We start from the raw sequence: 27,348 nt of genomic DNA on the forward strand, positions 1-27,348 counted from the left end.
AATTCAAATCAAAGTTGCTGCATTGATTTCAACAAGACCGGTTTCAACAAGGTGAGATGCAAGTGGGAAATGCATGTCCATCTCAACCTGTTACCTGTACTATGGAATACTGTGTCAGGCATGCCCAAATATGGAGTCTAGGTCAGTCTATGACATCAGCATACTCCACGTGCGGTTCTGGAGAACTGGATCTCCATGCCTACTGTATATACTGTAAGGGCATATCAGATGGATCTGCGGTTCTGCATGGACAACCACATCTGAACGACATCGGATTCTATTTATCATAACTTTTTATTATTTCCAAATTAGCCTGTCATTGTATTTTTCCAGTATTATCAATAAGTAAGATGCCTTATCCTGTATCGAACAAAAGTTGAAATCCTACTTCACAGGTACTTCACATAACAGTTGGAGTAACCCTGAAACATGACACATGCGTCATGTGAACCATGGCTATTGTGGGAGTCGCAATGTAATGTAATGTAATGTATATGTAACAACATGCATGGCCTTAACAAGTACAGACATTAGAAATGGTCATAATATCTTTGGCACCACCCTAAGGGGGACCCTGGTGTGAGAAACACTGGCACAGTCAATACATTACATACCCCTGAGAGTAGGATCATGAGGTCATCTTCCTGAGAGCAGTAAATCATCTCTCATGTATATATCCACCACTTCTACTCCAACTCTTTAAGTCGAAGGCAAGATGGAAGGAAGGAGGAAACAAGGGATTACTTTTTTGATGAAATTATGGATAAACCCAGGATTTACATTAAATGTAGCTATGCTAGTAATCCCTGTAAATCTGCATTCATCTGTTTTAGTAGCCCCGGTCGGATCCCTACGTACAGTTTGTTTACACTACACTTTACGTGTAAACAAACTGTACGTAGGGTTCCGAGCGGGGCTACTGTTTTAGGTGCATTTGGGTGTGAAACAAATGCTTGATATCTCACTCTCTCCATAGGATGAGGATGTATGCGATACAATAAATCATTATGTTAAAGCCTAATTTACAGTATATTTTGGTGTATGACAGTGTACAGCTCCACAAAATACTGCATGCACACACACACACACACACAACACCAGTGTTTATTCTAGCAACAAAGTACGTACACACACACACACACTGAACAATGGCTGCTTTGGAAAACGTATGGTAGCTCGATTGTCTGTTATGAATATTTCTTTCCTCACAGCACAATTTATTTTCGTGCGTGAAAGAAAAAGTATTTCACCTACTGTACTTCCATACACCTGTAAACCTGTGATGCAACAATAATGTTGTGAATACATTAAAAAAAAAATCATACTTCTGTTAATACAGTATAACTCCCATCGACACTTTTTAATTCAGACCAAAGCCTTTCAATTAATTCCCCTGTTTCTGAGAATGTGTTTCGCCTTTGGATCAAATACACAGTTAAGTAAACTTGGCCAAGGCAGGACAACATTTTGTGAGCTGAGACGTTCTACCTATACTTCTGAAATAATAGTATTATTGAAGCAGGCTCTCGGAGAAGACACAGTGTGTTATGTCACTGAAAATTAAACTTTTAAAGGATTAAAACAATCCATTTCCACAGAAGCAGAAACCTGGGCCGAATAAGAAGTATATGCTCTTTTATGTTGCTCCAGCTGCATGTTTGTCCTTAACCACTGTGACCCTGGTGACCCTACTTTAGGCATGTCTTAATTACCAAAACACTTTTTTTTCTGATGATCATAGGACAAAATGTAAACTAAGTGATTAAAAAGTCATCTATACGGCAATAAACTGTTTCAATTACCTCCATTACTGTAAAAGAGAACCAATTACATGCTCAAAATGTCTCAAACTCTCCCCAATTGTTTTAAAGACACTCCAAATCATCTTCCAGTATACAAATATAGTGCTTAATTAATACAGTAGTAAATAATCTATCATTAACTGATAAAACAAAGACTGTCTCACCATTCCTTCCCATTCTGTACTTCGGTGGTTTTTTTGAAGACTTCTATGGCTGATCAAGACCCTTTAATCCTAAACCACTTCACTTGTAGGAAAGTCTTATTTAATACTCCATCTTGAGCTCTGGGGCTTTTTCCCTCACTGCCCTCCCCTCTCTGGTCACTCACCTCCCACCATCGGAGTGAGCATCCGTGACTCCTTCCTCTCATGGCAGCCCCTTCTCTTTATCCCCCCCAGGGTCGGATGGAATTGAATTGCAGGGCTTGGATTTGAGTGACTGCCTGCATATACCATTTCACTCCCATTTCCTTTCCGTCTTTCCTGGGAATTCATGGCACGTTACACACCATCCTGACTCATGTAATCCTCCTACTGTAACTCCATCTGTTACTGTAGTTCCTCTCTCTCTCTCTCTCTCTCTCTCTCTCTCTCTCTCCACCACTGACCAGTGTCCCTGTTCATCCTTAAGTTTCTGGTAGACAAAACAGGACAGGGCGCAGCCGCACACCAGTGTTGGTGAGGTGCTGGCCTAAGGCAGTAAAAAAGGAAAAATAAGAAAAAGGCCACACACTCGTAGCCACAATGCTGTATATTTATTGACAAGAATCAAACGTTTCGACCTAGGTCTTCTTCAGGGAATAAACCAGCGGACAGAGGACAAACACACACTTATAGGGGAGCAACAACAGGTGGACTCCATAGGGGGTGTGGTCGTCATCAGGAAAAAACAATCATTGTGATTGGGAAGCCATATTGACGCAGGCAACCATGCATAATGCCGAATATAACCAGAATGTTAACATTCATTGCACAAGATGCGTTTACTGTTCAGCTACAGTATAATGTGCAATAATATAAAGTAGTGTCTCAGCGCACTTTAAAAGTATTATCACATGTACTACACAAGGGGTGATATATATAATCTATTGTCCTAGTTATGTGGGCAAAACCATGGGCAAAACCGTACGTGCCCTAAAGACCCGTATTAGTGAGCCATTAAATGTAAAACTCTTTCTTCTCTTATGGAGGCTGGCCATCATATCTCTGCTCTCCGTTATATAGGCATGGAAAAGGTCCCTGCCAACAGAAGAGGGGGTGATCATGACAAAGCACTGCTGAAGAGAGAATCCTACTGGATATCAACCCTCAACACCCTTGCCCCTAACTTGATTTAAGAGTTTTCCTGTGACAGCTGGTAGAGTTTAAAGTTTGCATACCTTCTTTTCAAACCCATTTCTCTCTACCTGTGTCCTTCAGTGTTACTGCAAATGTAATTCTTGTTGACTCCGTACAAAATATGGGTTCTATCTATGCTATTGAAATGTATCTTCTTGCCATTTGAATTGTAATTAGTATGGTCTATAATATAACAGACCCTCCTCAGGTGCCCTATCAATTCAGCCTTCTCTCTTTCAGGATTGGTCAAAGTGAGTGTTTTCTCTGTAAAACTTTAATATTCTGTCTCCCCAGCTTTTCTAGATGATCTCTAAAATGTATTACATTTAATATAAAAATGCTATTGCAAATATTTAACCAATGACTTAAAATGTATTTATTATTGCACATTATAACTAAACAGTAAACACATCTTGTGCATTGGATTCTTATTTTTCCATCCATTCTACCTCACCCCTCATCCTATGTCCATCACTCAAACTTTACCCCCAGTGTGCAGGGCTTCATGTCATTAACGACTCTTAAGCCCTACAGTATATACTACGTCATACGATAAAAATAGCTGATGCACAATATGTCGCACTGTGATGCTATTTTTGTACATTTTTGGAAAGGTTTTCAACTTTTTTCCCTATACGACATGCCCAAAACAGCCAAGTTATTGTCATTAATGAGACTTCAACATGGCGTGTCACCTCTACTAATCAACACTCCGCCGGCACTGTGCAAACACAAATCCGCCGTCAACTGAGTTAAGTTTAAATGTTCACTCCACAGCATATGTAGGCTACAGAGTCAAGGTTTATGTAGTCACAACTATTTATTTACATCATTATGTACATACAAAAAAACCTGAAGGAAAATAACAAAGGCGTGTGGATGAAGTTAAGAAAAGAGGGAGGTACAGTATAGGGAGCACAGGAATGGTCAAAATAATAGTCAACCCCAGGCTTGAGATTTACAATAATGTAGAATCAGTTTGCCATCGCTGCCAAAACACTGCAAGAAAGACAAGGAGAGAAGGATATCAGTTATTTTATCAGTAAGGCCTGCTGAATCCCTAACCTAAACTGAGAAAAAGTGATCAGTCTTCAGTATTCGACATAAAATGGCTATGTAGTATTTAACTTCAGTACCACAGATGGACGACAGTGGTTTAGTTTAGCCAGTCAGTGTGGTCCCTGGAGCTTTCTTTGAGCAAGAAATTAGTTTCAAATGGAGCTGCTCCCTTATCCTGCCATCTGCTGGCCAACTATCCACAAGACTGCCCTAAAGTACTGTATGGTAAACACAAACTTGGGGATACAGAAAATAAACTTTCTGTATCTTATTCACACATTTCTCCACTCTCCATATTGAGGTGGCGACGGAGAAGCCATATTTTACACAGCGCAAAGATGTCCCGTTACCGTGGATAGACGTGGTCAAATAAGGAGACCGAAGCCCTCATTGAAATATGGTCAGATGAGCACATTAATCAGTTGCTTAAAGGACAACTTTAGTTATTTTCAACCAAGGTTCATGTTGTTGGTATTAGAGAAAGTAAGAAGAGTGTTTTTTCATTTGCTGCTTTCTTTCGTTTTAGCGATTTTAGCTATTTTTGACAGAGGGGCGGGAGCATTCGATAATGGGGCTAAATATGTATTTATTTTTACAAAAGGTTATAGCGATTTATTTATTATTATTTACTATAGTCCTACTAGACCCCAGGAAATTACATCTGGCCTCAAAAGATCATGGGATCTACTGAATATGACAATTGAGCCTATGACACACAGTATGGGAGCACCTAGTGTTTCAGCCCAATCAGAGCCTCATTGCCTTGATTCCCCTCCCCTTGAAACATTATCATCAGGTATTTTATATAGTCATAAAAGTTTATAGTAATTGCTCAAATTATTTTTATGTAGACACACTAACCAGTTCATTAAGTATACCTGGATTTCACCTTAGTTCAGGACAAAGTTGACATACTCACTTCAAAAAGAACGCCAACTTCTTGATCAGGTGAGGGAGAGAAGGACTGGTTCACATAAATAAACTGAAAGAGAGGAAGAGACTATGTGATTCTGAATAGAATAGAATGTACTACTTTTGTGTGATTCATTCTGGAGTTTGTTCAGGAACCATTATTTTTCTTTGTACAGTATGGTGTCTTGTGATTTGTGAAAGCAATACCCATCAAGAAATCAAAGAAAATCTCCTGTCGGGTAGAAACCTCATGTCTAAAACAGTTACTTTTCTGGTTTCAAATTGAAAAATACAACAAGCTCAAAACATTTCGAGCTTGCAGACCTGTTTTTGTGATGCTGTATGATCACGTAAGCCGTAAGGGGTTTTCAACAGTTGGTCCGTGGACCACTGGTGGTCCGTGAAGGTATTTCATGTGGTCCCTGACCATGCATTTAGTAATGTAGGAAAGTGAAGATTTTGTATTCTCTTCCACGGAACAGTGCACTAACCTTTGTGCACTGTTCCGTGGAAGTGCATCACCGTCAATGTTATTCACTGACACATGGCAGAGGAAACCATTCAAGGCACCAACCTGCTCATCAGGGGGGGGTTTCAGTGTGGAGTCAAAGGACACTTCGATGCTAACTTAAAATAAAGAGGATTCTGCCTGACGGCAACAACATCATTGTTCAGTAGGGATTCAGGTCTGAACCGAGTCCTCACCAGTTGCTCGCTGGCATCCAGTTTGAGGAAGCGAGCGATGAACTGGGACAGAGACTGAACTGTCCTCCCCCTCTCCACGGACCATTTCTTGGTCTTCATGATGGGAGTGTCTCCCACCGCCTTCAACAGCACGTCAACTGAAGAGACAGGAAGACAAGTGTATCACGTGCAATTGTTAGTTTCGTGTAGCCAGACAACTATTCCACAATCTCCGAAAGCCGAATGCTATATAGTCTGGAACTACAGCTCTCGAAATCCGTGTAAGGAAGTTGCCATTTCCGTTCACAAAAATATATTTTAAAATATCTTTAGAGCTTATTTATTTCCTTTTCTGCTAAGCAACAAGCTATATATGCTTAGATTATTTATATTTATATTAGGATGAATGTGCACGACTGTGAAGACGAAATGGAAGTGGCGAGCAGGCTCCACTTTAAAGTTTACTCATGACAGCTCTTCCGTTGCTCCAGACTGTACGTCTAAATACTACAGCATCCAGAGGAGAAGTCTTAACAGAACCATCTAAACACTACAGCATCCAGAGGAGAAGTCATAACAGAACCATCTAAATACTACAGCATGCAGAGGAGAAGTCATAACAGAACCCTCTAAATACTACAGCATGCAGAGGAGAAGTCATAACAGAACCCTCTAAATACTACAACATGCAGAGGAGAAGTCATAACAGAACCATCTAAACACTACAGCATGCAGAGGAGAAGTCATAACAGAACCATCTAAATACTACAACATGCAGTCATAACAGAACCATCTAAATACTACCACATGCAGTCATAACAGAACCATCTAAACACTACAACATGCAGAGGAGAAGTCATAACAGAACCATCTAAACACTACAGCATGCAGTCATAACAGAACCATCTAAATACTACAGCATGCAGTCATAACAGAACCATCTAAATACTACAGCATGCAGAGGAGAAGTCATAACAAACCATCTAAATACTACAACATGCAGAGGAGAAGTCATAACAGAACCATCTACATACTACAACATGCAGAGGAGAAGTCATAACAGAACCATCTAAATACTACAACATGCAGAGGAGAAGTCATAACAGAACCATCTAAACACTACAGCATCCAGAGGAGAAGTCATAACAGAACCATCTAAATACTACAACATGCAGAGGAGAAGTCATAACAGAACCATCTAAATACTACAACATGCAGAGGAGAAGTCATAACAGAACCATCTAAACACTACAGCATCCAGAGGAGAAGTCATAACAGAACCATCTAAATACTACAGCATCCAGGGGAGAAGTCATAACAGAACCATCTAAATACTACAGCATGCGGTCATAACAGAACCATCTAAACACTACAGCATGCAGTCATAACAGAACCATCTTTCTAAACACTACAGCATGCAGAGGAGAAGTCATAACAGAACCATCTAAATACTACAACATGCAGAGGAGAAGTCATAACAGATTCACAGAACCATCTAAACACTACAGCATGCAGAGGAGAAGTCATAACAGAACCATCTAAATACTACAGCATGCAGAAGAGAAGTCATAACAGAACCTATAAATACTACAACATGCAGAGAAGTCATAACAGAACCATCTACGATGAAAGCATTTGGAAATTGCGAGAGGCAACAGTCTGATATGCAATTGTGCACACACAAGCACACGATTACAGTCTGTTCTTAGCCAGTTATTAAAATACATTATCCAGTATTTTAGTCCTAAATTTATAGTACATTAATTTATGACACAATCAGAAACTAGACTGCAGACTTATGTGCCTTGGATAATAGACTCAGTCAGTTGCTAATGTGTGCTCTGCTCTTATTTTGACTGTGTAGTGTGCCTGTCTCATACTGTATGTCCAGACCAGGTTAATAAAGGAATCAGACTCAATCCATATGATATCTTGTTGACTTCTTTATTATCGTTGCATGTTTAAAAGAAAGTTTAACAATGTTTCTCCTGCTAATTTAAACTTCTGCAAGTTCTGCAACTCAAAAGAAACATGCCAGAAGGCGTAGGCTGCTGTGGCGTAGGCTGCTGTTGTTGACAGGAATCTCAAACTGATAACTAATCCAAGCATCCAACCCTACTCTTATTTATTTTATATCACATGATGAACAACAAGAAGAAGAAACTAAAGTGTAGAAGGATGAATATCACTCAGCATTAGCCTTTCATGTTTTCACATACAAATTACAAAACCGTAAACGTTAGGCACCACACTGTAAGGGGGTTGGGCCTTATTCCAGGAAGTATGGATAGATTACTGGTAGTTCATTGGCTGTTTAAGAAATGTCTCCCCATTCCATTGGCTACAACACCCTCAATACTTTCTACGTCATACTAGTATGCGGAAGTAGCATAGTGCAGCAGTTTTCATAAACAGATCTGTCTGAACAGTCTGAATTCTAATGAGCATTCAACCGTTTTTTAAACATTTATAGTTTCTTACTTTTTTTCTTTTCATCACTTGTGGAATCGTCCGGTAGAGCCTGTGGGGCAGAAGGCTCCTCTTTCTGTGCTTCTGTCGGGGACTCTGCGTCAGACATCTTCACATCAGCTGCTGCGCTGGAATTGGAGTGTTGCCAGATTGTGTGAGAGAAGTAAGCAACCAGGTCTATGAAAACAAGTCCTGATTGTAGATCAGCTATTTTAAAGTGAGTTATGACGGGGGTGGCACAAAATATTTTAGATGTAGGGACCGGGTCCTTGGAAAAATGTGGGGGTCCTTGACATTGAAATGTGCTGCAGGTTTAAAGTTAAACAACCTAAACAAGCCTAAATAAGCAACTATGATGAATTCCTGTTCTGTTCTTTAGCTACATAGAAATGTCTATTTGTATGTCTCTAAATGTTTTGATGAATTGAACAATGTGGACCCTGTTGTAAACAAGTGTAATGCTTAATTGGGTCGTCCACTCACAGTTAACAGTCTTTGTATTGAGTTTGTGCTTGAAATGTACTGTAAATTCTGCAAACTGTTAATAAATATTTCAATCAATCAATCAATCTACACTTTAGAAACATAAAGTGTTTAAATGCTAGGATTAGGACCCAACGACCCACCACAGTGGTGTCTGATTAGAAACCTTTAACACGTGTAATTGGAAAGATGGTCTTAATGAAGCTAGTAAAGGTATAGGTTGCAAGACCTGGGAGTGTAGGAGACATAATGGTAATGGTAACTACGAAGGCTCTAAGTCTAAGCAGGTATCTGGGGTAAGGTCAGATACCGTGGCTCGTATGGCTTGATGATCCAGATCTTCTACTGAAGGTCAAAGGTCTTGAAGTTGAAAGTGGAGTTTGAAGAGGTCTGTCATGTAGAGTGATGCAAAAAAGCTGAAAGTCGCTTATAATAAGCAAGACATGGCAACAATGACTGGAATCGTTTTCAGGTTGCAGATCCTGTGTAGAGCCCGCCTAAAACATGTTCCGTTTCCGTTCACGTGTTATTGTTCTGCTTCTGACCAAGATACAATTTATGAATCTGGCTAATTTCCTTCCAGATATTGGAATAATTTGTTTGGTGTGTCCGATATGTTTTATTCTAAGCGACTGACTGGCGCGGCTGTGGGTTTCGATTGTGCATTTGTGTGGTAGCGGGGGACAATAACACTGCTGCACACACCGGACACGGGGTTTTCAGAGTAGGCGGGCGCTAGAGCACACCAGTAGAGAAAACAAGAGATACTATTGGTTTATGGCAAATAAACGTTTTTACCGATTGGTTTAACAAATGTATGGGGTGTGTTTACCGTGGAAGCCAACCAGTGCCACTGGTCGTCAGTGGTCGAGGGTCGAACTGAGCAACTTGTGTGTGTGTGTGTGTGTGAGAGGTTGTGGACGGTGGAGGTGGACTGCTAGACTTGGTCAGTTACTTGTGGTGGCTTAGCCTTTCATAAATAATACGCATGCATTTCAAAAGGTTCAGATTGAGACACAGGTTGACTGTCTTGTTTATTAGTTGACATCGCCGATGGTTTGTTAACGCATGCACGTAAGCTGTCAATCAATCTGCAACAGCATGTGAGCAGTGACAGGACATTCACCTTTTCACCTGTTTTCAAGGGTCGTCACATGTTCAGTAGAGATCGATACACTTTCACCTGCAAGTTGAAGTGGCACTCAGTCCTCTCATCAGACAGACCACCAGATGACAGCAAGTACGTTCAGTTGATCTTTCAGTTCAGTAAAGGGAAGACATTACATCTAAAATCTAATTAAAACGAAAAATGATATTGTTAATTGTACTGGGCAATGCATTTATATTGATATTTTGATATGAAATGTGGTTTTAATGGCTGCTTTACAGTAAAGTTTCTAAACTTACTGAGCTGTTCTATTTATTTGCCTTATTTAACAAACATCTCAAATATTTGATGATTGACTGAATACTTGATTAACACGTTTGCTACTTATCCACAATAATTATGATGGCAGAAGACAGAATCCAGGCCGAGGCCTTACCTGTAAGGAACACCAATGAGATAGGACACAGTGTTCATGTGAAGTGATTGTGTTTGTTCCAGTGGCTGGCATCGGCAGGCTCTCCACTAAAGGCTCCGTGCTGCTGCTATGTGACATGCAGGAGAAGTTCAGACCCAACATCTTCCAGTTCACCAACATCGTCAGCAATGCTGCCAGGTTGCTCCAGGTAAGATGAAGCACACACACACACACACACACACACACACACACACACACACACACACACACACACACACGGGAGTATAAGATTACATTTGAGTTACAAGTTACAAAAAAGTACAATATTTAAGTTTTCCTTTCTTGTAATTTGATTAAATATATTTTTTATGTTTCAAAAAGCTTTATATTCTGTATGTGTATATATAACATGTATATAACGATGCAATGTGACATAGCTCTGTTTACTCAATGCTGTACCCTATCCAACTGTATATATTGTTCAACGGTTTTATTATATTTTGACACTTGCTTTGGCAAGTGTAAACGTTTTCTCATGCCAATAAAGCACCTTTTGAATTGAATTTAATCGATTTTTCACTGAACCGAAACGGCAACATTAAAAAATGTATGCTCATACTTCTCCCTTGCTTGCTTGGATGACCAGAGATTGTCATCAATTAAATCAATCATCAATTAAATCATGTAAACGTTTCTTCCCCGCCTACAGGCCAGTCGTGCTTTGGCCATCCCAGCCATTGTAACAGAACAGTACCCTAAGGGCCTGGGCCCCACGGTACCTGAGCTAGGAGCAGGGGACCTGAAGGCCCACGCTAAGACCAGGTTCACCATGATGATAGAGGACGTGGAGAAGGAGCTAACGGCCCTGGGCAACCCCAAACAGGCCATCCTGTGTGGAATAGAGGCCCAGGCCTGCATAGCGGTGAGATCCCACCCTCATGTCTCATATGCTGTTTTAGCATGACACCTTTTTTGTATGACAAAGTATGAATCTAACTAATAAATTCAGAAATACAGAATTCTATCGTGTCAATTTGTAGACATGTTGCGTCTCGATTTATTCGATTAATCGAAAATATTATCCATAGAATAATCACTGAGAAGATAATGCTGGTGATCTGAGAGTTGAACCTTATTTCACAGGAGACAGAGCATCAGAAATGTTTAACTTATATTGAGGTTAGTGTTTGAGTGGTGGAACAAGACGCCCCTCCTCCTGACCTCTGCTCCATTGTGCTTAATTCAGTGCACCACCTTTGACCTGCTGGAGAAGGGAATAGAGGTTCACATTGTGGCTGACGCCGTCTCCTCCAGAAGGTATACTGTATCAATCATTCATATTTCTTCTGTACTATAAGTTGTATAAATTGTATTAGTATATTATGCAGGGGTTATCGTTTTTTTAGACTGTATTAGTAAATAGATAGATAGATAGTGTTGCACCATGTTTTTCAGTTGAAAATAAAAGGATACATTTTTAGTAAGTGGCAGTGTGGCACAGTCTTATTGCAAATAAATATAAATGTATTATATTATTTGGTTGCTATTGATTTGGAAGTAGATAATTATGATACACTTTATATTTGTAAAGTTCATTTCAAAACAAGGTTACAAAGTGCTTTGTAACTTGAGATAAGATAAATAATAAATGCATGTAATAGAATTAGGGCTGTAACGATTATGACATTTTACTTGACGATTGATTAACTGTCGCTCAAATAATTGTGATTATTTAATTGTGTTTCTGTCGTTGAACTTTGGAACGTTATGAATAAAAATTACATTTCTGTTTGGCTTTTAGACTTCGTAATCAAAAGGAGCACAGGGAAGATAATGACAAATAACTCACATAATGTGATAACCTTATACTTTATATGAATGGTGAAAACAGGTTTTGAGCTTGTAGATCAGCTATTTCCACAGTTTTCCATGTGGATTACGTGGACGTACAGCGATTATACAAAAAGCTAATTTGCGATTATCTCAAATAATGAACGCGTGACATTCTTCCATGTGTGCAGCCAGACGGACCGTCTGTTCGCCTTGTCCAGGCTGAAGCAGAGTGGAGCGTTCCTCACCACTACGGAGGCTGTGCTGCTGCAGCTGGTTCAAGACGCCAAGCACCCCAACTTCAAGGAGGTGCTTATACCTGGCCTATTCGCACTAGCACTGCTGTTTGGTTCTTAACCATAATGAACCCCCAGCCTCTCTGTTTGTGGGGCGAACATGTGAATATTGTCATATTTGGTGATATTGATGTACTGTATATTATATGAATATTGTATATAGGTACAAATTGTAACACAATGTAATTCTGTCACCCAAAGGTAGATAAAGATGCTTCCTAGTAAAGATCACAATACCTTGCCAAATAATGATTAATTATTTGTAGCCGTAGTCATGCAAGCTTACACGCCACAGCAGTTTGCTTGTTCATTAACCACTTACAGTATGCGATACTTTGTCGTGTGAGGAATCGTGAAAGCTATTTAGCAATTTTTGTTTTTTTTATCATGTGTAAATATTCACCTACTGTATAATGACCCCAAACATGGACACCAGGTTGCAAGTGATCACGCCAGGTGTCTGCTAAGTGAAAGCGAAATAATATGCATATGCAATATGCTTAATAATGTGTGGTATTATAACTCTGTGACAGATCCAGAAGCTGCTGACTCATCCGTCTCCTGACACGGGCCTGACAACCTTCTTCAGCTCGCTGTAGTGAGAGAGAGAGACCACCACCACCTCCCCATTCTGTTATTCCATTTGCCATACACAAAGTCAGTACACACTGTCTGTACAACTAGAGCAATAAAATTATGCTGCTATTTGAAGTCTTGCCCCTTGTTCTTATTTGACCATTCATTGGCAATGGCTGAACTTGGCAGTATCATTACTCACGGTGCCATGTGAGGTATACTCTCTCATGTGGTTGGACCCTCCACCGCCCTGCGTCTTCAATCGCAGTGGGGGCAACGTCTGAATTAGAAGTCGAATCGGTATGTCTGGGCTATAAAATTAAAGATTTTGTTCATGTATTAGATTATACCATAACTATTAGTGAATCCATTTTATTTTAACCTTAATTCTGAATGGTAGATTATGTTAATACTATGATGGTTGGAGGTGATCTACCTCTTCTATAGACAATATATCATCTGCCCTAATGGGCTTGTTGTATTAGCTCAGCCACATGGGGGGGCCCGGGTTCGAATCATGGGTAGCAGATGAAAGTTACGTATTGCCGATTTAAGTTTAGGCATGAAGTAAAACAAAATGGTTACGTTTAGGCATTAGGTTTAGATATGGTTGAGTGCAGGTGTCCGTTTGGTGTGGATAAGGTCAGGATAAGGATCTGAGAGGGAGGGAGTTAACAGTTCTATGTGGGTTCGTATCAGGTTGTTCTTCAACCTGTTTCATATTTAAATTCTGGACCATGTTCCTCTGCATTGCTGCTATGTTGGTTATGTTTGCAGGCCAGCAGCAGCGAGGGAGGACTAGGAGGGAGTTTAAGGAACTTCTCCCTCAGAAGCAAGAGGGGTGTGTCCACAACCCCTATAGGCGGGGGCAGTGAGGGGTGATGTCATAGAGGGGGAGGAGTGGGTGACGTTATGGGACAGGCAGGGAGGAGGGGAGGAGAGTGAGACAGACGGGGAGAGAGAGGGAGGGGAAGAGAGAGAGAGAAAAAGGAAGCAGTCCTGCGATAAGTTTTCCTTCATGTTAATCCCAAAGTAAAACAAACTTTGTGAAAGTGAAAGCATGGTAGGAGGCCCGAGGCGGTGCTACACACTGGGAAGCAGACGAATCTGAAGGTGGACAAAGACCAACGAAGGAGAGCAGTTTGGAGACGACAGCCGTGCAACATCTGATGACAACATCAAATATTAACACAGATTGAGGCCTCAGGCCTGGAGTGAGTGACTCGCAGAGAGAGGTAAGGCCAACGACTCCCGTCTTCCTCAGAAACGATGAGCGCATAGCCTTGCGGTGCAATTACGCACAACCTTGAATATTCAGACACGCATACACTGACACTTTGTTCTAACGTCTTCTCCTGTGAATGGAATGTTTCAAGTGCAGCGCAAAGTCTCTTTGCGGGCTGAGGCACACAGGCTTGTAAACAACGCTGGCTGGGGTTACACCAACAGAGCGGCTGTCAGTGTTACATTACAGGCACAAAAGGAGACTGACAGATTGGGGGAACTTGTGTTGAACTTGTGGTGCCACCTCTGACTTCCCCTAGGCCCCCCCGCACAGAGAGGACAACATGTCTTCTGAACTGGACTCCAGTTTGACCAGCATAGACTGGCTGCCACAGCTGGGAGTCAGCAGCCTTCGTTCGGGGAAAGAGAGGGGAGGAGGGGAGCGAGACAAGAAGAAGGACAGAGGGAGGGAGAGAGCAGAGTTCCTGCCCTCCGTTCCGGCCCCGTCTCCCTCAAACTCCAAAGGGAAGCCTCCCCACAGCTATGCCACCCTCATCGCCATGGCCATAGCCTCTGCGCCTGAGAGGAAGTTGAGCCTGAATGACATCTACACCTGGATCAGCGACACCTTCTCCTACTACAGCCGAGCAGGCCGTGGGTGGAAGGTGGGCTCTTCACACCTGTACAACATTTCTTATGCATAGGAAAATTACAGAAAAGTAACATGCTTCTGCGTAGCTGTTCAAGTCATTAGAGAATGAGTTCATGACATTTTGTGTGCACTAGTAAATTCTTAAAGTTTGTTTTGTTCTGTTTTCTCAAAAATATATATCTTTGACATGGACGGCATTGGACGCCTTTCTAGCATCCATGTCTGTCAGTGTGAGAGCTGCATCTTTATGTAACTTAAATCTTCATGTCAACAGAACTCTATCCGACACAACTTGTCGCTCAACAAATGTTTCCGTAAAGTTCCTCGGCCACAGAGTGATCCCGGCAAGGTGAAAATATTATGCTGAATGTATCATGAATATACAAATGTATTTTAGTAGCTGACTGGTAAGCATAACATGACATGAAGCTGAAAAGTAGTTGTATTTGCAGGGTTCCTATTGGACAATGGATGGACCGGAAGAGGCCAGTCAAGTGAGGGCTTCCAAACGTCCCTATCCAGAAGACTCGGAGGAAGGACAGAATGTATGTCTTTAAGCTCAATCACTCATTTCTCACCCTAAATGTTACTTAACCACATGAACCCTAGCGTCCCTATTCAGGGGCAAACATTCTGTGAAAATAGCAGATCTACAAGCTCACAGTGCATTGCAATGGGTTAACACAGTAACATCGAAATGATTAATACAGATAAGCAGAAAAAAAGAGTGTCGTTTGCCATAGTGCTGCTCTCATGGCCGGGTCTCTGGTGAAGAAGAGATCCACTGCTGGCCATTAGGACTGTAACTGATGCTGCTAATTAAATACAATCAAATTAAATTTTATATATTGTGATGAAAAGCAGAAATTAGTTTAGTTGCGGTCCTAAATTTAGAGCTGTGTTTGACAGAGTTCATATATGGCTGCTGTTCCTCTTGGCAACTGTTCAGTTTGAAATCACGACGGTTACTCTAAGTTAACCACATGAACCATATAACGATCCCTAGTATGGGCATGTAATAAGAACACAGGGCTTAAAGTACTCAGTCCTGGGGACGGATTTCAGCCTTGAGGATTTTACAGGGGTCATGTAAGGAGATCAGTGCAGATTTGCAAAAAATCTTTTTCAGTCTCACAATGCATCACAACCTGTTGTCAGCTTGTACATTGGCAATTTTTGTTAAAAGAAAAACAAGTACAGAACCGTGGGGGAACCCAAATCAACAAAGTATAGGTTTTAGGTGGTTAAATAATAGTTTCATGATTCATCAGGTGCCAGTGACACATGCAGAGAGAGGCCTTTCTCCCCTACAGTCACATCCACCATCTCAGTATGACGCCCAGCATAAGGCAGTGTCACCGGGGGCCCTCCAACCACAGTATGACCCCTATCCTAGGGCACTGTCGCTGCATGGAGCCCTCCAACAACAATCCCCCCATCATGTCTGCCTGTCTCCTCCTCCGTGCAAGGTACACCCTCCGATCTATTCGAATTAATGTGTTCATTCATGAACGTGTCCTTTATGTTTTTTGGGGTGTATATTTGTGGCCGTGTCCTACCCGTCTGTAAACGTCCGTTACAAACCGTGAAGTGAAACGTTGACAACGCATTGTGAGGAGGAAGAAAGTGGGATGATAACTTGGCATCCACTGCTCCTAGGAGGCGGGGGACAAATTCTACATATGTGCAAATGTACTAGTAGCAGCAGCAGCAACAAAATCTAATTGGCGGAGACACCATCTTTCACCTCATTTTTATGTCGTGGCTATGTAAGAGCCCTGGGAAGGAAGGGACTGTCTATCTGTCATTCATTTTACTCAACTGCATTTAAAAACAAAGGTGTTTTGCTAGCTCTGTCTTGTTGCTATGATGACAACCATGCTAACTACCTGTATCCCATGTCTACAATTACCTTCTACACCATTGAACCCGTATCAACATAATTGGAAACCTTCAGTACGGGATCTACGGGGACATGCCTAGCCTTGTTGTATAGAGCACCCCAAGTCTGACGTCAATATCGTTAAGAGGGCGCTAAGTCCACAGGTTCATGTACTTTTTATTGTCTCCACCAGGCCGAAGGCATGGGGAGAGAGTATGTTTTGCACTCCGTCCGTGTGTGTGTGTCCGTCCGTCCGTCCATCTGTGTACAGCTAATCTCCGGCACCGTTAACCCTGTCGATGCCAAATTCCATTGATTCTTTCTTTCCTTGTGTCTTGCAACAGAGATCGCCCTACACACCGTACACACCGTACGCAGGCCCTGTTATGCCCAGCGCTCATCCGTCCATCAATCCGACTCCTCCCCATCATCTTCAATACCCCATGCCCCAGCCCTCTGTCCACTCTCCCTCTTTGTCCCCTCCGTCCGTCCCCGTGTACGTCCACACTTTCTCCCCTCCTATCAACTCGCTCCCCATGCTTGTTTCCACTGCCTCGGGCCCCGGCCTTCACCCTGTGCCTTCCATCACTGTCGCCTCCCCTCTTCTTCCTCCTCCTCCTCATCATCATCTTCCTCCTCAGTCCAACTTTCCCACGTCTGTCGCTTCTCTGGCCGTTTCGTCCCAGCCCTCCACCGACCCCGCGAGCCGCTTCACCTTCGATGAGCTCAACATGCCAGACCTGTATGCCTCCTTCAAATCCTTTTTCAAGACCATGCGAGAGAGGGGGGGCTCACAATGTAAGTCCCTTCCTGTGTGTTGTGTCGTGTGCGTAAGGATATTCTGTCTGCTTTGAGTCTACTTTCCTCTTCTTCCCTGTTTGTAATGTAATGTGAGAATGTATTAGAGAAATAAAGGTCAGATGCTAATCTTTGGCATTGTGCTCAGTTTGGGACATGCTGGTACCTGACAAACAGAGTGACAGCGTCTTATCAGCCTATGGTTCAGTCCCGGCCTGATTGGTGATCAAATTACTGATTGGTGTAATTTGATCACCAACTCTGCAAATCAATACTATATCCGACTCTGAAACCATATTCCTCTTATAAAACATTTAACTTTCTTGCAACATGGGTCGATACTGCAATATAAATGTAGTATACAGTATTTATATTTATGATATACATAAAACGTTGTTTTTTGTTGCAGCGGATGTGATTCCACAGGGGGCACTGACCAATGACATTACCCCTCTGCACACCCCCACCCTGTTACCCATGTCCCCTCACCCCCCACCTGTCCTAAGTACCCCAGCACAACATCCAGCCCCTACTGAGACAGAGCGCCTTCCTCAGTACAGTGAGTGTCATAGTTATTGACATGTACAGTATAACCTATATTTACTCACTCTAACTAGGCTGATGGCACAATGCTGCTTAGCGCCCAGCGCATCTGTCGCGCATGCCTTGTGTTCTGCGTCTTCGAGATACCAAATGATCTTGCGCCGATTTTGCACATGTGTGTGTTCGTCTTAAAATTAGGTGTGGTCTGGCGCGATCACGGCGGCGCAATGCTATTTTCCCCACAGACTGCGCTCCAAGCTATAAGAAAAAGTTGAGCGGTGATGATCTAAAATCTATTATTTTCTTACACATTTCTATGTTTAATGATTAACTGTTCCACCCTGGCTTAGTCCATAGAGTACTGTCCCTTTCCTGTGCAGCAAACGTGGTAAATGGAGTGAATCTAATTCTGAGTATGTATGAATGAAAATGGACGAAAATGAGCCATGAAGCACATCCTTGAACTTGACGTTTGATGTCCCTCCTGTAGCATTACCAGCTGACTGGTTCAGTAACACAGACTCACTGAAGGAGAGCATCCGGATTGCCACCAACCTGGACTGGGCCAACATTGACCTGTCCAGTTACCCAGGTCAGTCACTGTTACAGTGTATGTCATTATGGGGACAGTGTGATTCCTAAATCACATGAAACCATTCTAATGACCACATGAACCCCTAGCCTCCTTATTCTGGGGCTCACATCCTGAGAAAATAGCAGAGTAGTGCACGCGTTGCGAGCTTGTAGATCGACTAGTTTCTGTTGTAGACTCAAGGTTAAAATAAGGGGGGCTAGTATAGAGCCCTGGGGGACCCCGGTCAATTACAAATTGTAGCTTTCAGGCAGTTAAATATCCACTGCTCATGTGTGTCACCTATCCGCCTGTAAACATTTTACAACTGTTCTTAACCTTTCATTTCTTCTGCTTCAAGACCTGCTGGCAAGCATGCGCCAGGCCGAGGTCTGTGATTGGGCGCTGGAGCCGGCCGTGTTCACCTCCCTGTGTGATTCGCTGAACCGCTTCTTCACTCAGAAGGGCATGATTGGTCCATCCTCTGGGAACAACTCCCCATTGGCCCTCCTCCCGGGACTGGGCTTCCATTCCTCTGGGTCCGCTCCCCCTACCCTGGCCAGCCTCACGCACCCCTCACCGCTGTCCTACCCATCCACCGTCCCCACCGCCAATGGAGCTCAGCAGCCCCCAGGGTTCAGAAGGAACCCGTACTCCCAGGGAGGAGTCGGCCTCCAGAGGCCTCAGATAACACAGCCTGGACACACCACAGGTAGGACCTACATTACTGTGACCCTCAGCCCGGGCCCATGGCCCAGTGGGCCATGGGCAGCAGTGGCTCAGCAGGTAGAGTGGCCCCTTGGGAACCGGAAGGTTCCCATTTCGATCCCGGCCTCCCCCAGAGTTACTGCCGAAGTGTCCTTGAGACGCTGAACAGCTAATTGGTATAGTATAGAGGGTATGCGCATGCATAAAGTGAGTGGCAAAGTGAGTTTAACGCCGCTAATTGCTCCTGATGAGCAGGTTGGTGCCTTGCATGGTTTCATGGTTTCGTACATCAGTGTATGAATGTGTGTGTGAATGGGTGAATGTAATGCACCTTGGATAAAGGCGCTATATAAATGAGATTTGAGATAATTGGCAAAACATGCTTAGACTAATCGATTAAAGGACTTTGTCAATTCGTTGATGTATTAAAAAAAATAAAAATAAAGTGCTTCTCGCTTATTCAATTAATTAAAAATATATATATAATTATTAATAGTTGCAGCCCTAAAATAAATGATCAATTTGCTCAAAAATGTCCTTTCCTCTTCTATTTTCTCTCCCCTCTCGTGTCAGCTGGGATCCCACCCCAGCAGCCCAGACAACGCCCTCCTCTCAAACACCTGCACAGCAACAGCGAGGAGATCCAGGACGACTTTGACTGGGATTCACTGATTGGCTAACAGCGGCCGAGGGGGGCCAGCCTACACCAGTGGTTCTCAAACCTTTTCATTAGAATGCATCCATTTGGTTCCTAACTATCAATTATTTAGCTAAGGACCCCCTGGAACTCCCTCAAGGTTCCCTGGGGGTCCCCAGACCTGACTTTGAGAACCACTGTCCTATACAGAAATAACCATGCGGGACGTTCCATTCAAGAAGTCGACCGTCGCCACACAGACCCTACCAATCCGCTTTATCAACTAACTTTCTGTTTTCTGAGGATCAATCCTCAACTGTAATTTTACCACAGTGACACTTGATGAAAACTGCCACGTTACACTAAAAGTCAATGCATCAGCTGCCTTGCCGTTGTGCCTTTTGAAGCTCGGCTATTATACATTATGTATGACTGAATGCTGTAGTAGTATTATTTCTGGTATTTGTGTATTTGAGGGCGAGGTGAAGGGACATTTCACCAATGGGGAAAATAACTTCTTCTGCACATAATCTCACACATACAGTACAGTATGAATGAAGCTACACACTACCATGTAGCACTGACACTAGGGTTGGGCAATATGTCGATATTGTGATATATTGTCTGGGATTTGGGGTATCGTAATGCTGTGATTTGGCATAAATGTTGAATTTATTTTATGATTTTAGACATTTAAAAAGAAAAGTTTAGAAAAATAAATGTGATGTTTTCATCACAATACGATATTATCGTCACAATGTCAAGGTATTTGGCCAAAAGCAATGTGATAATTTTGTCCATATAGCCCAGCCCTAACTGTGGCATTTGCCTTGAGTGTCAGCAAATTTTGGACACTGCTGTGTTCAATACATTTGGTGAAATATAGACACTAAACAAAATACCACCGCTTCAGCCATGTAAAGACAGTTGCTACACCAATAGTTGACTTATTTTTATTTTACAGAAATAGCAGATCATGGAGTGTTTTAATACTTCCCGGAAGTTAGCAGCAAACACTAGCAGTGCAGTGGTAGAGCTGGAGCAGAATAGATGTTTGTGATGCACTTTTAATAAGGCCTTCTGTGCCACAAGGCACAAGGTGGATATGCAATACAGATGCACTTTGAAAATTTAAATGAATCAGATTGTATATTATCATCATGTCTGGAATCATGTTAACATGCCAGTACATCTACTGTACTGAATTGCATGATGTTCTAACATTTCAGACTTTAGTTGTCAGTCACGACTCTCTTTACATGGCTCTGGGCCCAAAGAGGGATTGCCTACTGCTACAGTATGTATGTCATTTCTGTCAACGCAAAAATCTCTCTTGGAGAATCACTGAGGGTAGTGAAGTACAGTTCACACGTGTTATGGGTGAAATGCTCCATTAAAAGCATGTTTTTAAGCATCTTCGGTAGAAATCTGCTCTGTTCTGTTCTTTGGTAGTGTTATTTTTCTTTGTTTATGCTCATTCTCGTTCATTCGCAAGAGACAATAAACTGTACAAATATGTGTTTGGTTCTTTGGTCTTTCTCTGAGGTTCTGTGAATGTGTCACTTGTTTGATGTTTACATCAAACACGGAATGCGCAAAAAGGACTGGGGCTACTAGGGTTGACTCGTTGGCTTTAGTTGTGCATGGGGTAGTTTGTGACAGACAATTTTCTTTTACAACCGAGTATCATGGTCAGTATGATGTCTGTACAATACGTCAGTATCATGGTCAGTCTGATGTCTGTACAATACGTCAGTATCATGTCTGTATCATGGTCAGTATCGTGTCTGTATCATGGTCAGTATGTCAGCATTATGCTCAGTATGATGTCTGTATCATGGTCAGTATCGTGTCAGTATGATGTCTGTATCATGGTCAGTATTATGTCTGCATCATGGTCAGTATGATGTCTGTATCATGGTCAGTATTATGTCTGTATCATGGTCAGTATTATGTCTGTATCATGGTCAGTATGATGTCTGTACGGTACGTCAGCATCATGGTCAGTATGTCAGTATCGTGTCTGTATCATGGTCAGTATGTCAGCATCATGGTCAGTATGTCTGTAATATCATGGTCAGTATGTCAGCATCATGGTCAGTATGATGTCTGTACGGTACGTCAGCATCATGGTCAGTACGTCAGCATCATGGTCAGTATTATGTCCATCATGGTCAGTATGTCAGTATCATGTCAGTATCATGGTCAGTATTATGTCTATCATGGTCAATATCATGTCAGCATCATGGTCAGTATTATGTCCATCATGGTCAGTATGTCAGTATCATGTCAGCATCATGGTCAGTATTATGTCTATCATGGTCAGTATGTCAATATCATGTCAGCATCATGGTCAGTATTATGTCCATCATGGTCAGTATGTCAGTATCATGTCAGTATCATGGTCAGTATTATGTCTATCATGGTCAATATCATGTCAGCATCATGGTCAGTATTATGTCCATCATGGTCAGTATGTCAATATCATGTCAGCATCATGGTCAGTATTATGTCCATCATGGTCAGTATGTCAGTATCATGTCAGCATCATGGTCAGTATCATGTCTATCATGGTCAGTATGTCAGTATCATGTCAGCATCATGGTCAGTATTATGTCCATCATGGTCAGTATGTCAGTATCATGTCAGCATCATGGTCAGTATCATGTCTATCATGGTCAGTATGTCAGTATCATGTCAGCATCATGGTCAGTATCATGTCTATCATGGTCAGTATGTCAGTATCATGTCAGCATCATGGTCAGTATCATGTCTATCATGGTCAGTATGTCAGCATCATGGTCAGTATTATGTCCATCATGGTCAGTATGTCACAGGGCTGTGAGGCCCTGTGACAACCAAGGCACCATGGAAACATGACAGGGCCTCATATTCATATTCTACTTATAATAATAAACAGGGAAGTAGGTTAATTACATAATTATCCAATACAGAAGAGATGTTTTCAAAATGATATAAGCATTACATAATACAATAAAAATAAAGCTTACATTTGAATTGGGTGTGGGGGTCTAGATCTCTGGTCTGGATCTTGGATAGGGGCCACTGGCTGCAGAACTCTGGATTGTGAGGCGCTTCGGCAGGTAGTCAAAGATTAAAACACAAAGGATTAAGGAATACATTCGACGGTTTCAAAATCAGGATTCAATTTGAATTTTTTTTCATAACCACTTACGCCCTGTATATTTCATAATAATATGACTGAAATAGGGGAAATAGACGATCTACAAGCTCACAATGCATTGCAATACTTTGTGATCTTCTATATTTCCGCTATTTGGGGGGGAAAAAAGGAAACATTTAGAAAATGTTAATGTGGTTAACATGTTTTTAATTAAATTGTTAAATTGTGATATTATCAAACATAAATATCAAACATAGTCCACATTTCCCAAAAGGAAACGCCATGTGTTTAATTCATTCGGACCAGAAGCAGCAGGGATAAAACATATCCCCAAAGGCCATAGAAATGAATGACCAGAGGGGGGATATCAAAAGCAGAGGCGTGATTTCCTCCACGATCCCCCCCAGCGAATAGAACCCTGCACTCAACATATAGGGTCATTTCATGGTAATGCAAAGTTCCAAGTCCGTGTGCAGAACTGTTGCACAGAATGCACAATTATTGTTCTACAGCAGATGAGGCAATGATTTGCAATAAAATTACATTTTGAGCTATGAAAAATATACATAGGAATTTGAGAACTAAAAAGGAGCAAGCATGAAACAAATCCACACATTTATCCTTTGTGGATTTCTTTTTTTATTATTTCATTTTTTTTTTTATATTTTTTTCCATTTTACTTTTCAAATGTGAATGTTGTCACAGTTAACACCACACAAAATTTTACCTTACCCAATAAAAGAGATATTTCTTTTTCGTTGATATATAAAATAAACGATAAATTCATTAAACTAAATTAAAATAAACAGCATGAAGCATGTCATTGAGTCCCTGTTGGGCTTCTTTTTTCCACGTCATTCATTCATTGAAATAATTGTCTTTGTTTTTCTTTAAAGTAGCGTAGTTCTTTCCTTTCCTTGAAGGAAAAAAGGCTGAAATGAGAGGGACAGTGGTGCAGAGGGATGTTCCTATGTATCAGGGATCCCTGTGTGTGTGTGACGAGTGATAAACAAAACAAAACTAATGCTTTTTTTAATACAAAAAATTATGTGTGAAACATGATTGGCAGAGAAATGCGAGACCATTCTAACACCTCATTTGAAATCCTGACGTTACGTATGAGCGACGACAAAATAAAATAAAAAAGCTGGATGAAACGATGAACAAAAAACAAAATCAGGTTCGCTAAAAAGAAAAAAAAAGACAGGCCACAGAGAAGTGGGAAACGGATACATACAGTACAGTACATACATACATATACACATGAAAACAGGCATTTGCGCTACGGCGGATTGGGCCTACACGCAAATAAGCGTCATAGTCTCATTCATAATGTTATGCTCCGTCATACGACGTTGTCGCGTGCCAAACGGAAGCACATCTGCAAGATCTACAGGAGCTTGTAGATGTGCTCCCTTCGTCGGGAGACGAAATATAAATCAGGCATCAGTCACTTGTGTACACCCCTCCCGTGCCAGGGCATCGGCGGCAGAGGGTACTAGCTTCTCCATTGTCCGATTTCTATGGCAATCAGGCAAAAAAAAAGAGAGAGAAATTTTTAAAACGTTTGATTTAAATGGCTTTGCATTTGATTTGACCTTCATCCTCGCTTTACTCTTTGCCAGACGTGGAGAAGGAAATAAATTACTTTTAAGATTAAATAAAAAATTAAAATAAAGTGAAAGTGAAATAGTTTGGACCATATTGTGTCTGAAAATGCTAATAAGTGTTCTTTTTTTTTCTCCATCCCGTCCCGCTCCCTTATTTCAGTCCAGACATCAGTCAGGAGTTCATGTATTAGAAAGAAAGAATCCTTGCGCTCGTTCTCAGTGTTTCTTGTCGTCGTAAGACAACTGGGTTTGTTATAAGACAAACCCAGGGGCAGAGGCAGGAAGGAGAGCGTTTGTGTCCGTTTCAATTTCCGTGTAGTTCGCGGCGGTTCTAAAAGTGGGGTCCAGGGACCCTCATGGTTCCTTGAGGGGGTTCCAAATGGACTGCAACTCTGAGACCCCTTTTCCACCGGTTGGTTCCCAGTGGGAACCGGTTCAGTTCTTTTTGGTTTTTAGTCCATGAGCCAGAGGTCCAACATTTGTGGACGAACTATACACTATATTAAATTGTTTATAGGATCAATACAAGTAAATACATGATAACCCTTCCACAGTAGTAGCTTTTTCATATTTTCGATTATTTTGCATATTTTCCTACATAATGCATATTGCATATTAAAAAATGTAAAATTTGTAATACAATAAATCATTGTCTTCGTGTAAGTACTCAATTGGGGAAGTTTCATGGTGATAACAATCTAATATAGGTATGGTTTTGCCCACTCAATTCATAATTAACGTTTCAATTTTGGAGCTCTGGCTCATGGACTAAAAACCAAAAAGAACTGAACCGGTTCACAAATGGAAATTTGGCTCCATTTGTTCACTCTCAAAGTTATGGGGGTCATTGAAATTAAAATGTTTGAGAGCAACTGGTATAGTGGCTATGACGTGTCCCTCTCCGTCTGTCCGTCCGTCCGTCCGTCCGTCCGTCCTGCAGCTCTCTCCGTTTCAGTGCAGTGACATCAGAACAGTGACACTTAAATCTCAGATGGAACCGGAACAAAGGAAGAGAAAAAACAGAAAACAACCACACACCCAGAAACACAACATGAAACCGGCAGGGGGGGGGGGGGGGGGGGGGGGGAGTGAAAAATTAAAACAAACCAATAAATAGATTTTTCTTGCCCCGCTACATCCCACTCTGAAATAAAAAAGCGAACCAAATATGAGTATTTTATTTTTTGTTTCGGTTGTTTCGTTTTTTTCTTTGTTTTAAATTGAAATTATTCAGAACTGAAAAACAATTGTAATGCTTTCTGAGAGAAAGAAAAAAGAAAGAAAAAAAAACTGAAAATGTAATTTTTGATTTTTGTTTTCCTTTTAAATATAGAGATGTAAGCGCATTTCTTTCTTTTTTTGGACACATAAATTGTTTGTGTAGAGGAGAGCACAGGTCGAGGGGGGGGGGTAATCACAGGAGAGATGGAAATGGCGCTTGGGTGGGGGGAGGTGAAAACATCCTCAGAGAAGAAACGGATTCGTGCTCGCTCCCGTCGTCCCACCTCCGGTGGCTCCCATCACCCCGCCCACTCCCGACAGTCCCCCCAAAATCAGCTGAGGGGGCGGCGCCCCTCCTACAGGCCCCATGAGCAGAGACGAGCCCGGGGGAGCCATGGGCGAGAGCCCGCCGTAGGGCATTCCCATGGGGCTGGCCTGCATCATGCCCAGGCCCATTCCCGGAGCGCCCATTCCCATGCCCATGCCCATGGGACCCATGCCCATCCCCAGCATGGCGTTGGGGGGCACGGGGCTGGTGCGGAGCCCGCTAAGGCCCAGCGATGACGGTGAGATGGATGGCATGGGGGTGGCCACGCCGAACGGGTTGGAGGAGGCCGGGGGCGTCGGCGAAACGCCCCTGCTGGAGATGGTGCTGCCCGGAGTCACTGCCATGCAAGGGACAGGAGATGAGCCTGGAGGGGGAGGGAGTGGAGGTTAGTGCTGTGGGATCTTAAAGTCGGACTGCAATGGCTTTTGGGGGCATTTTATATAACCTACAATGATTTCAGATAGATTCAGACACATATTTTAGCGTCCTGTTTAGGTTTAAAATGAGTAATACACTGTCTGGATGTCATCAAATGTGTCACATTGTCAATTTCCTATTTCAGTAGACTGTAGACTGGCTTCTATTTAGTTTCACTTCCTGTGAGTCTTTTCAAAACTGCTTTTAACCCATTTAGACCTGAGGCCGATTTAAAAAAAAGAAAATGCAGAATAAATCCTAACCTAAGTTTTATCTATTTATTGGGGGTCCATGTCAGAATGGATATCAAACTGGGGGTCCTTTTAATTCGAAAGGTTGAGCATCACTGGCTTTAGCCCAACACTGCCAACTGACCAGTGTTGATTTTGACAGCAAATTTTCATTTTGTTTTAGGCAGTCTTTTGTATAAAATTCTGTTTAGTTTAATATTTATTAGTCTCTCCCCAACATTTTAGTCTAGCTTTGATTTGTTGACACAATTGTCAATATATTTATTCTTAGTTTTAGTCATCGTAGCTTAGTTTTTATTCGTTTTCGTCAGTGAAAAACATTTTTCGTCATAGTCTTAGGGCAGATTCACTCTGAGCCTGTTTGATTGAAACTGTTCCCGAATACGATTG

At 41.9% G+C, this 27,348-nt stretch overlaps 4 protein-coding genes across 7 annotated transcripts in view; 2 read left to right on the forward strand and 2 right to left on the reverse strand.

Moving 5' to 3' along the window:
* Positions 1–3,949: 3,949 nt before the first annotated feature.
* Positions 3,950–8,397, reverse strand: atg12 (ATG12 autophagy related 12 homolog). The gene is made up of 4 exons (XM_083760362.1): positions 8,276–8,397; positions 5,816–5,952; positions 5,118–5,180; positions 3,950–4,138 (listed from the first exon to the last, which is right to left on the reverse strand). The coding sequence occupies exons 1-4, from the start codon at positions 8,370–8,372 to the stop codon at positions 4,079–4,081; spliced, it is 357 nt and encodes a 118-aa protein (XP_083616488.1). The 5' UTR covers positions 8,373–8,397; the 3' UTR covers positions 3,950–4,078.
* Positions 8,398–9,611: 1,214 nt separating this feature from the next.
* Positions 9,612–13,100, forward strand: isoc2 (isochorismatase domain containing 2). Of its 2 annotated transcripts, none has more exons than XM_083761742.1 (7): positions 9,612–9,692; positions 9,892–9,986; positions 10,353–10,477; positions 10,979–11,191; positions 11,516–11,586; positions 12,291–12,408; positions 12,929–13,100. In XM_083761742.1, the coding sequence occupies exons 2-7, from the start codon at positions 9,977–9,979 to the stop codon at positions 12,992–12,994; spliced, it is 603 nt and encodes a 200-aa protein (XP_083617868.1). In that variant the 5' UTR covers positions 9,612–9,692; positions 9,892–9,976; the 3' UTR covers positions 12,995–13,100. The 2 variants fall into 2 exon arrangements, with proteins under 2 accessions (XP_083617868.1, XP_083617869.1); XM_083761743.1 differs by having other exon boundaries at positions 9,644–9,692; positions 9,909–9,986.
* Positions 13,101–13,928: 828 nt separating this feature from the next.
* foxj2 (forkhead box J2) lies at positions 13,929–21,506 on the forward strand. Its single transcript, XM_083761718.1, has 10 exons — positions 13,929–14,206; positions 14,516–14,860; positions 15,122–15,196; positions 15,300–15,392; positions 16,119–16,316; positions 17,074–17,527; positions 17,937–18,086; positions 18,561–18,662; positions 19,003–19,353; positions 19,923–21,506. Exons 2-10 carry the CDS (start codon positions 14,540–14,542, stop codon positions 20,027–20,029), a joined length of 1,851 nt encoding a protein of 616 aa, XP_083617844.1. The 5' UTR covers positions 13,929–14,206; positions 14,516–14,539; the 3' UTR covers positions 20,030–21,506.
* A 2,255-nt stretch (positions 21,507–23,761) lies between these two features.
* epn1a (epsin 1a) overlaps positions 23,762–27,348 on the reverse strand; it is a 28,996-nt gene continuing 25,409 nt past the window's right edge. For 2 of the 3 annotated variants that reach the window (XR_014569070.1, XR_014569071.1), the window contains exons 12-13: positions 25,518–26,654; positions 23,762–25,133 (exon numbers count right to left, since the gene is read on the reverse strand). Coding sequence is in view for 1 of the 3 variants with exons in the window: in XM_083761590.1 (XP_083617716.1) it covers positions 26,206–26,654 (449 nt within the window). In the remaining 2 variants the exon portion in view is untranslated. Of the gene's footprint in view, positions 26,655–27,348 lie in introns of all 3 variants that reach the window. The other variant, XM_083761590.1, reaches the window with a different exon arrangement.

The sequence above is a fragment of the Protomyctophum parallelum genome (assembly GCF_964188405.1).
Source record: "Protomyctophum parallelum genome assembly, chromosome: 3".
Lineage (NCBI taxonomy): Eukaryota > Metazoa > Chordata > Actinopteri > Myctophiformes > Myctophidae > Protomyctophum > Protomyctophum parallelum.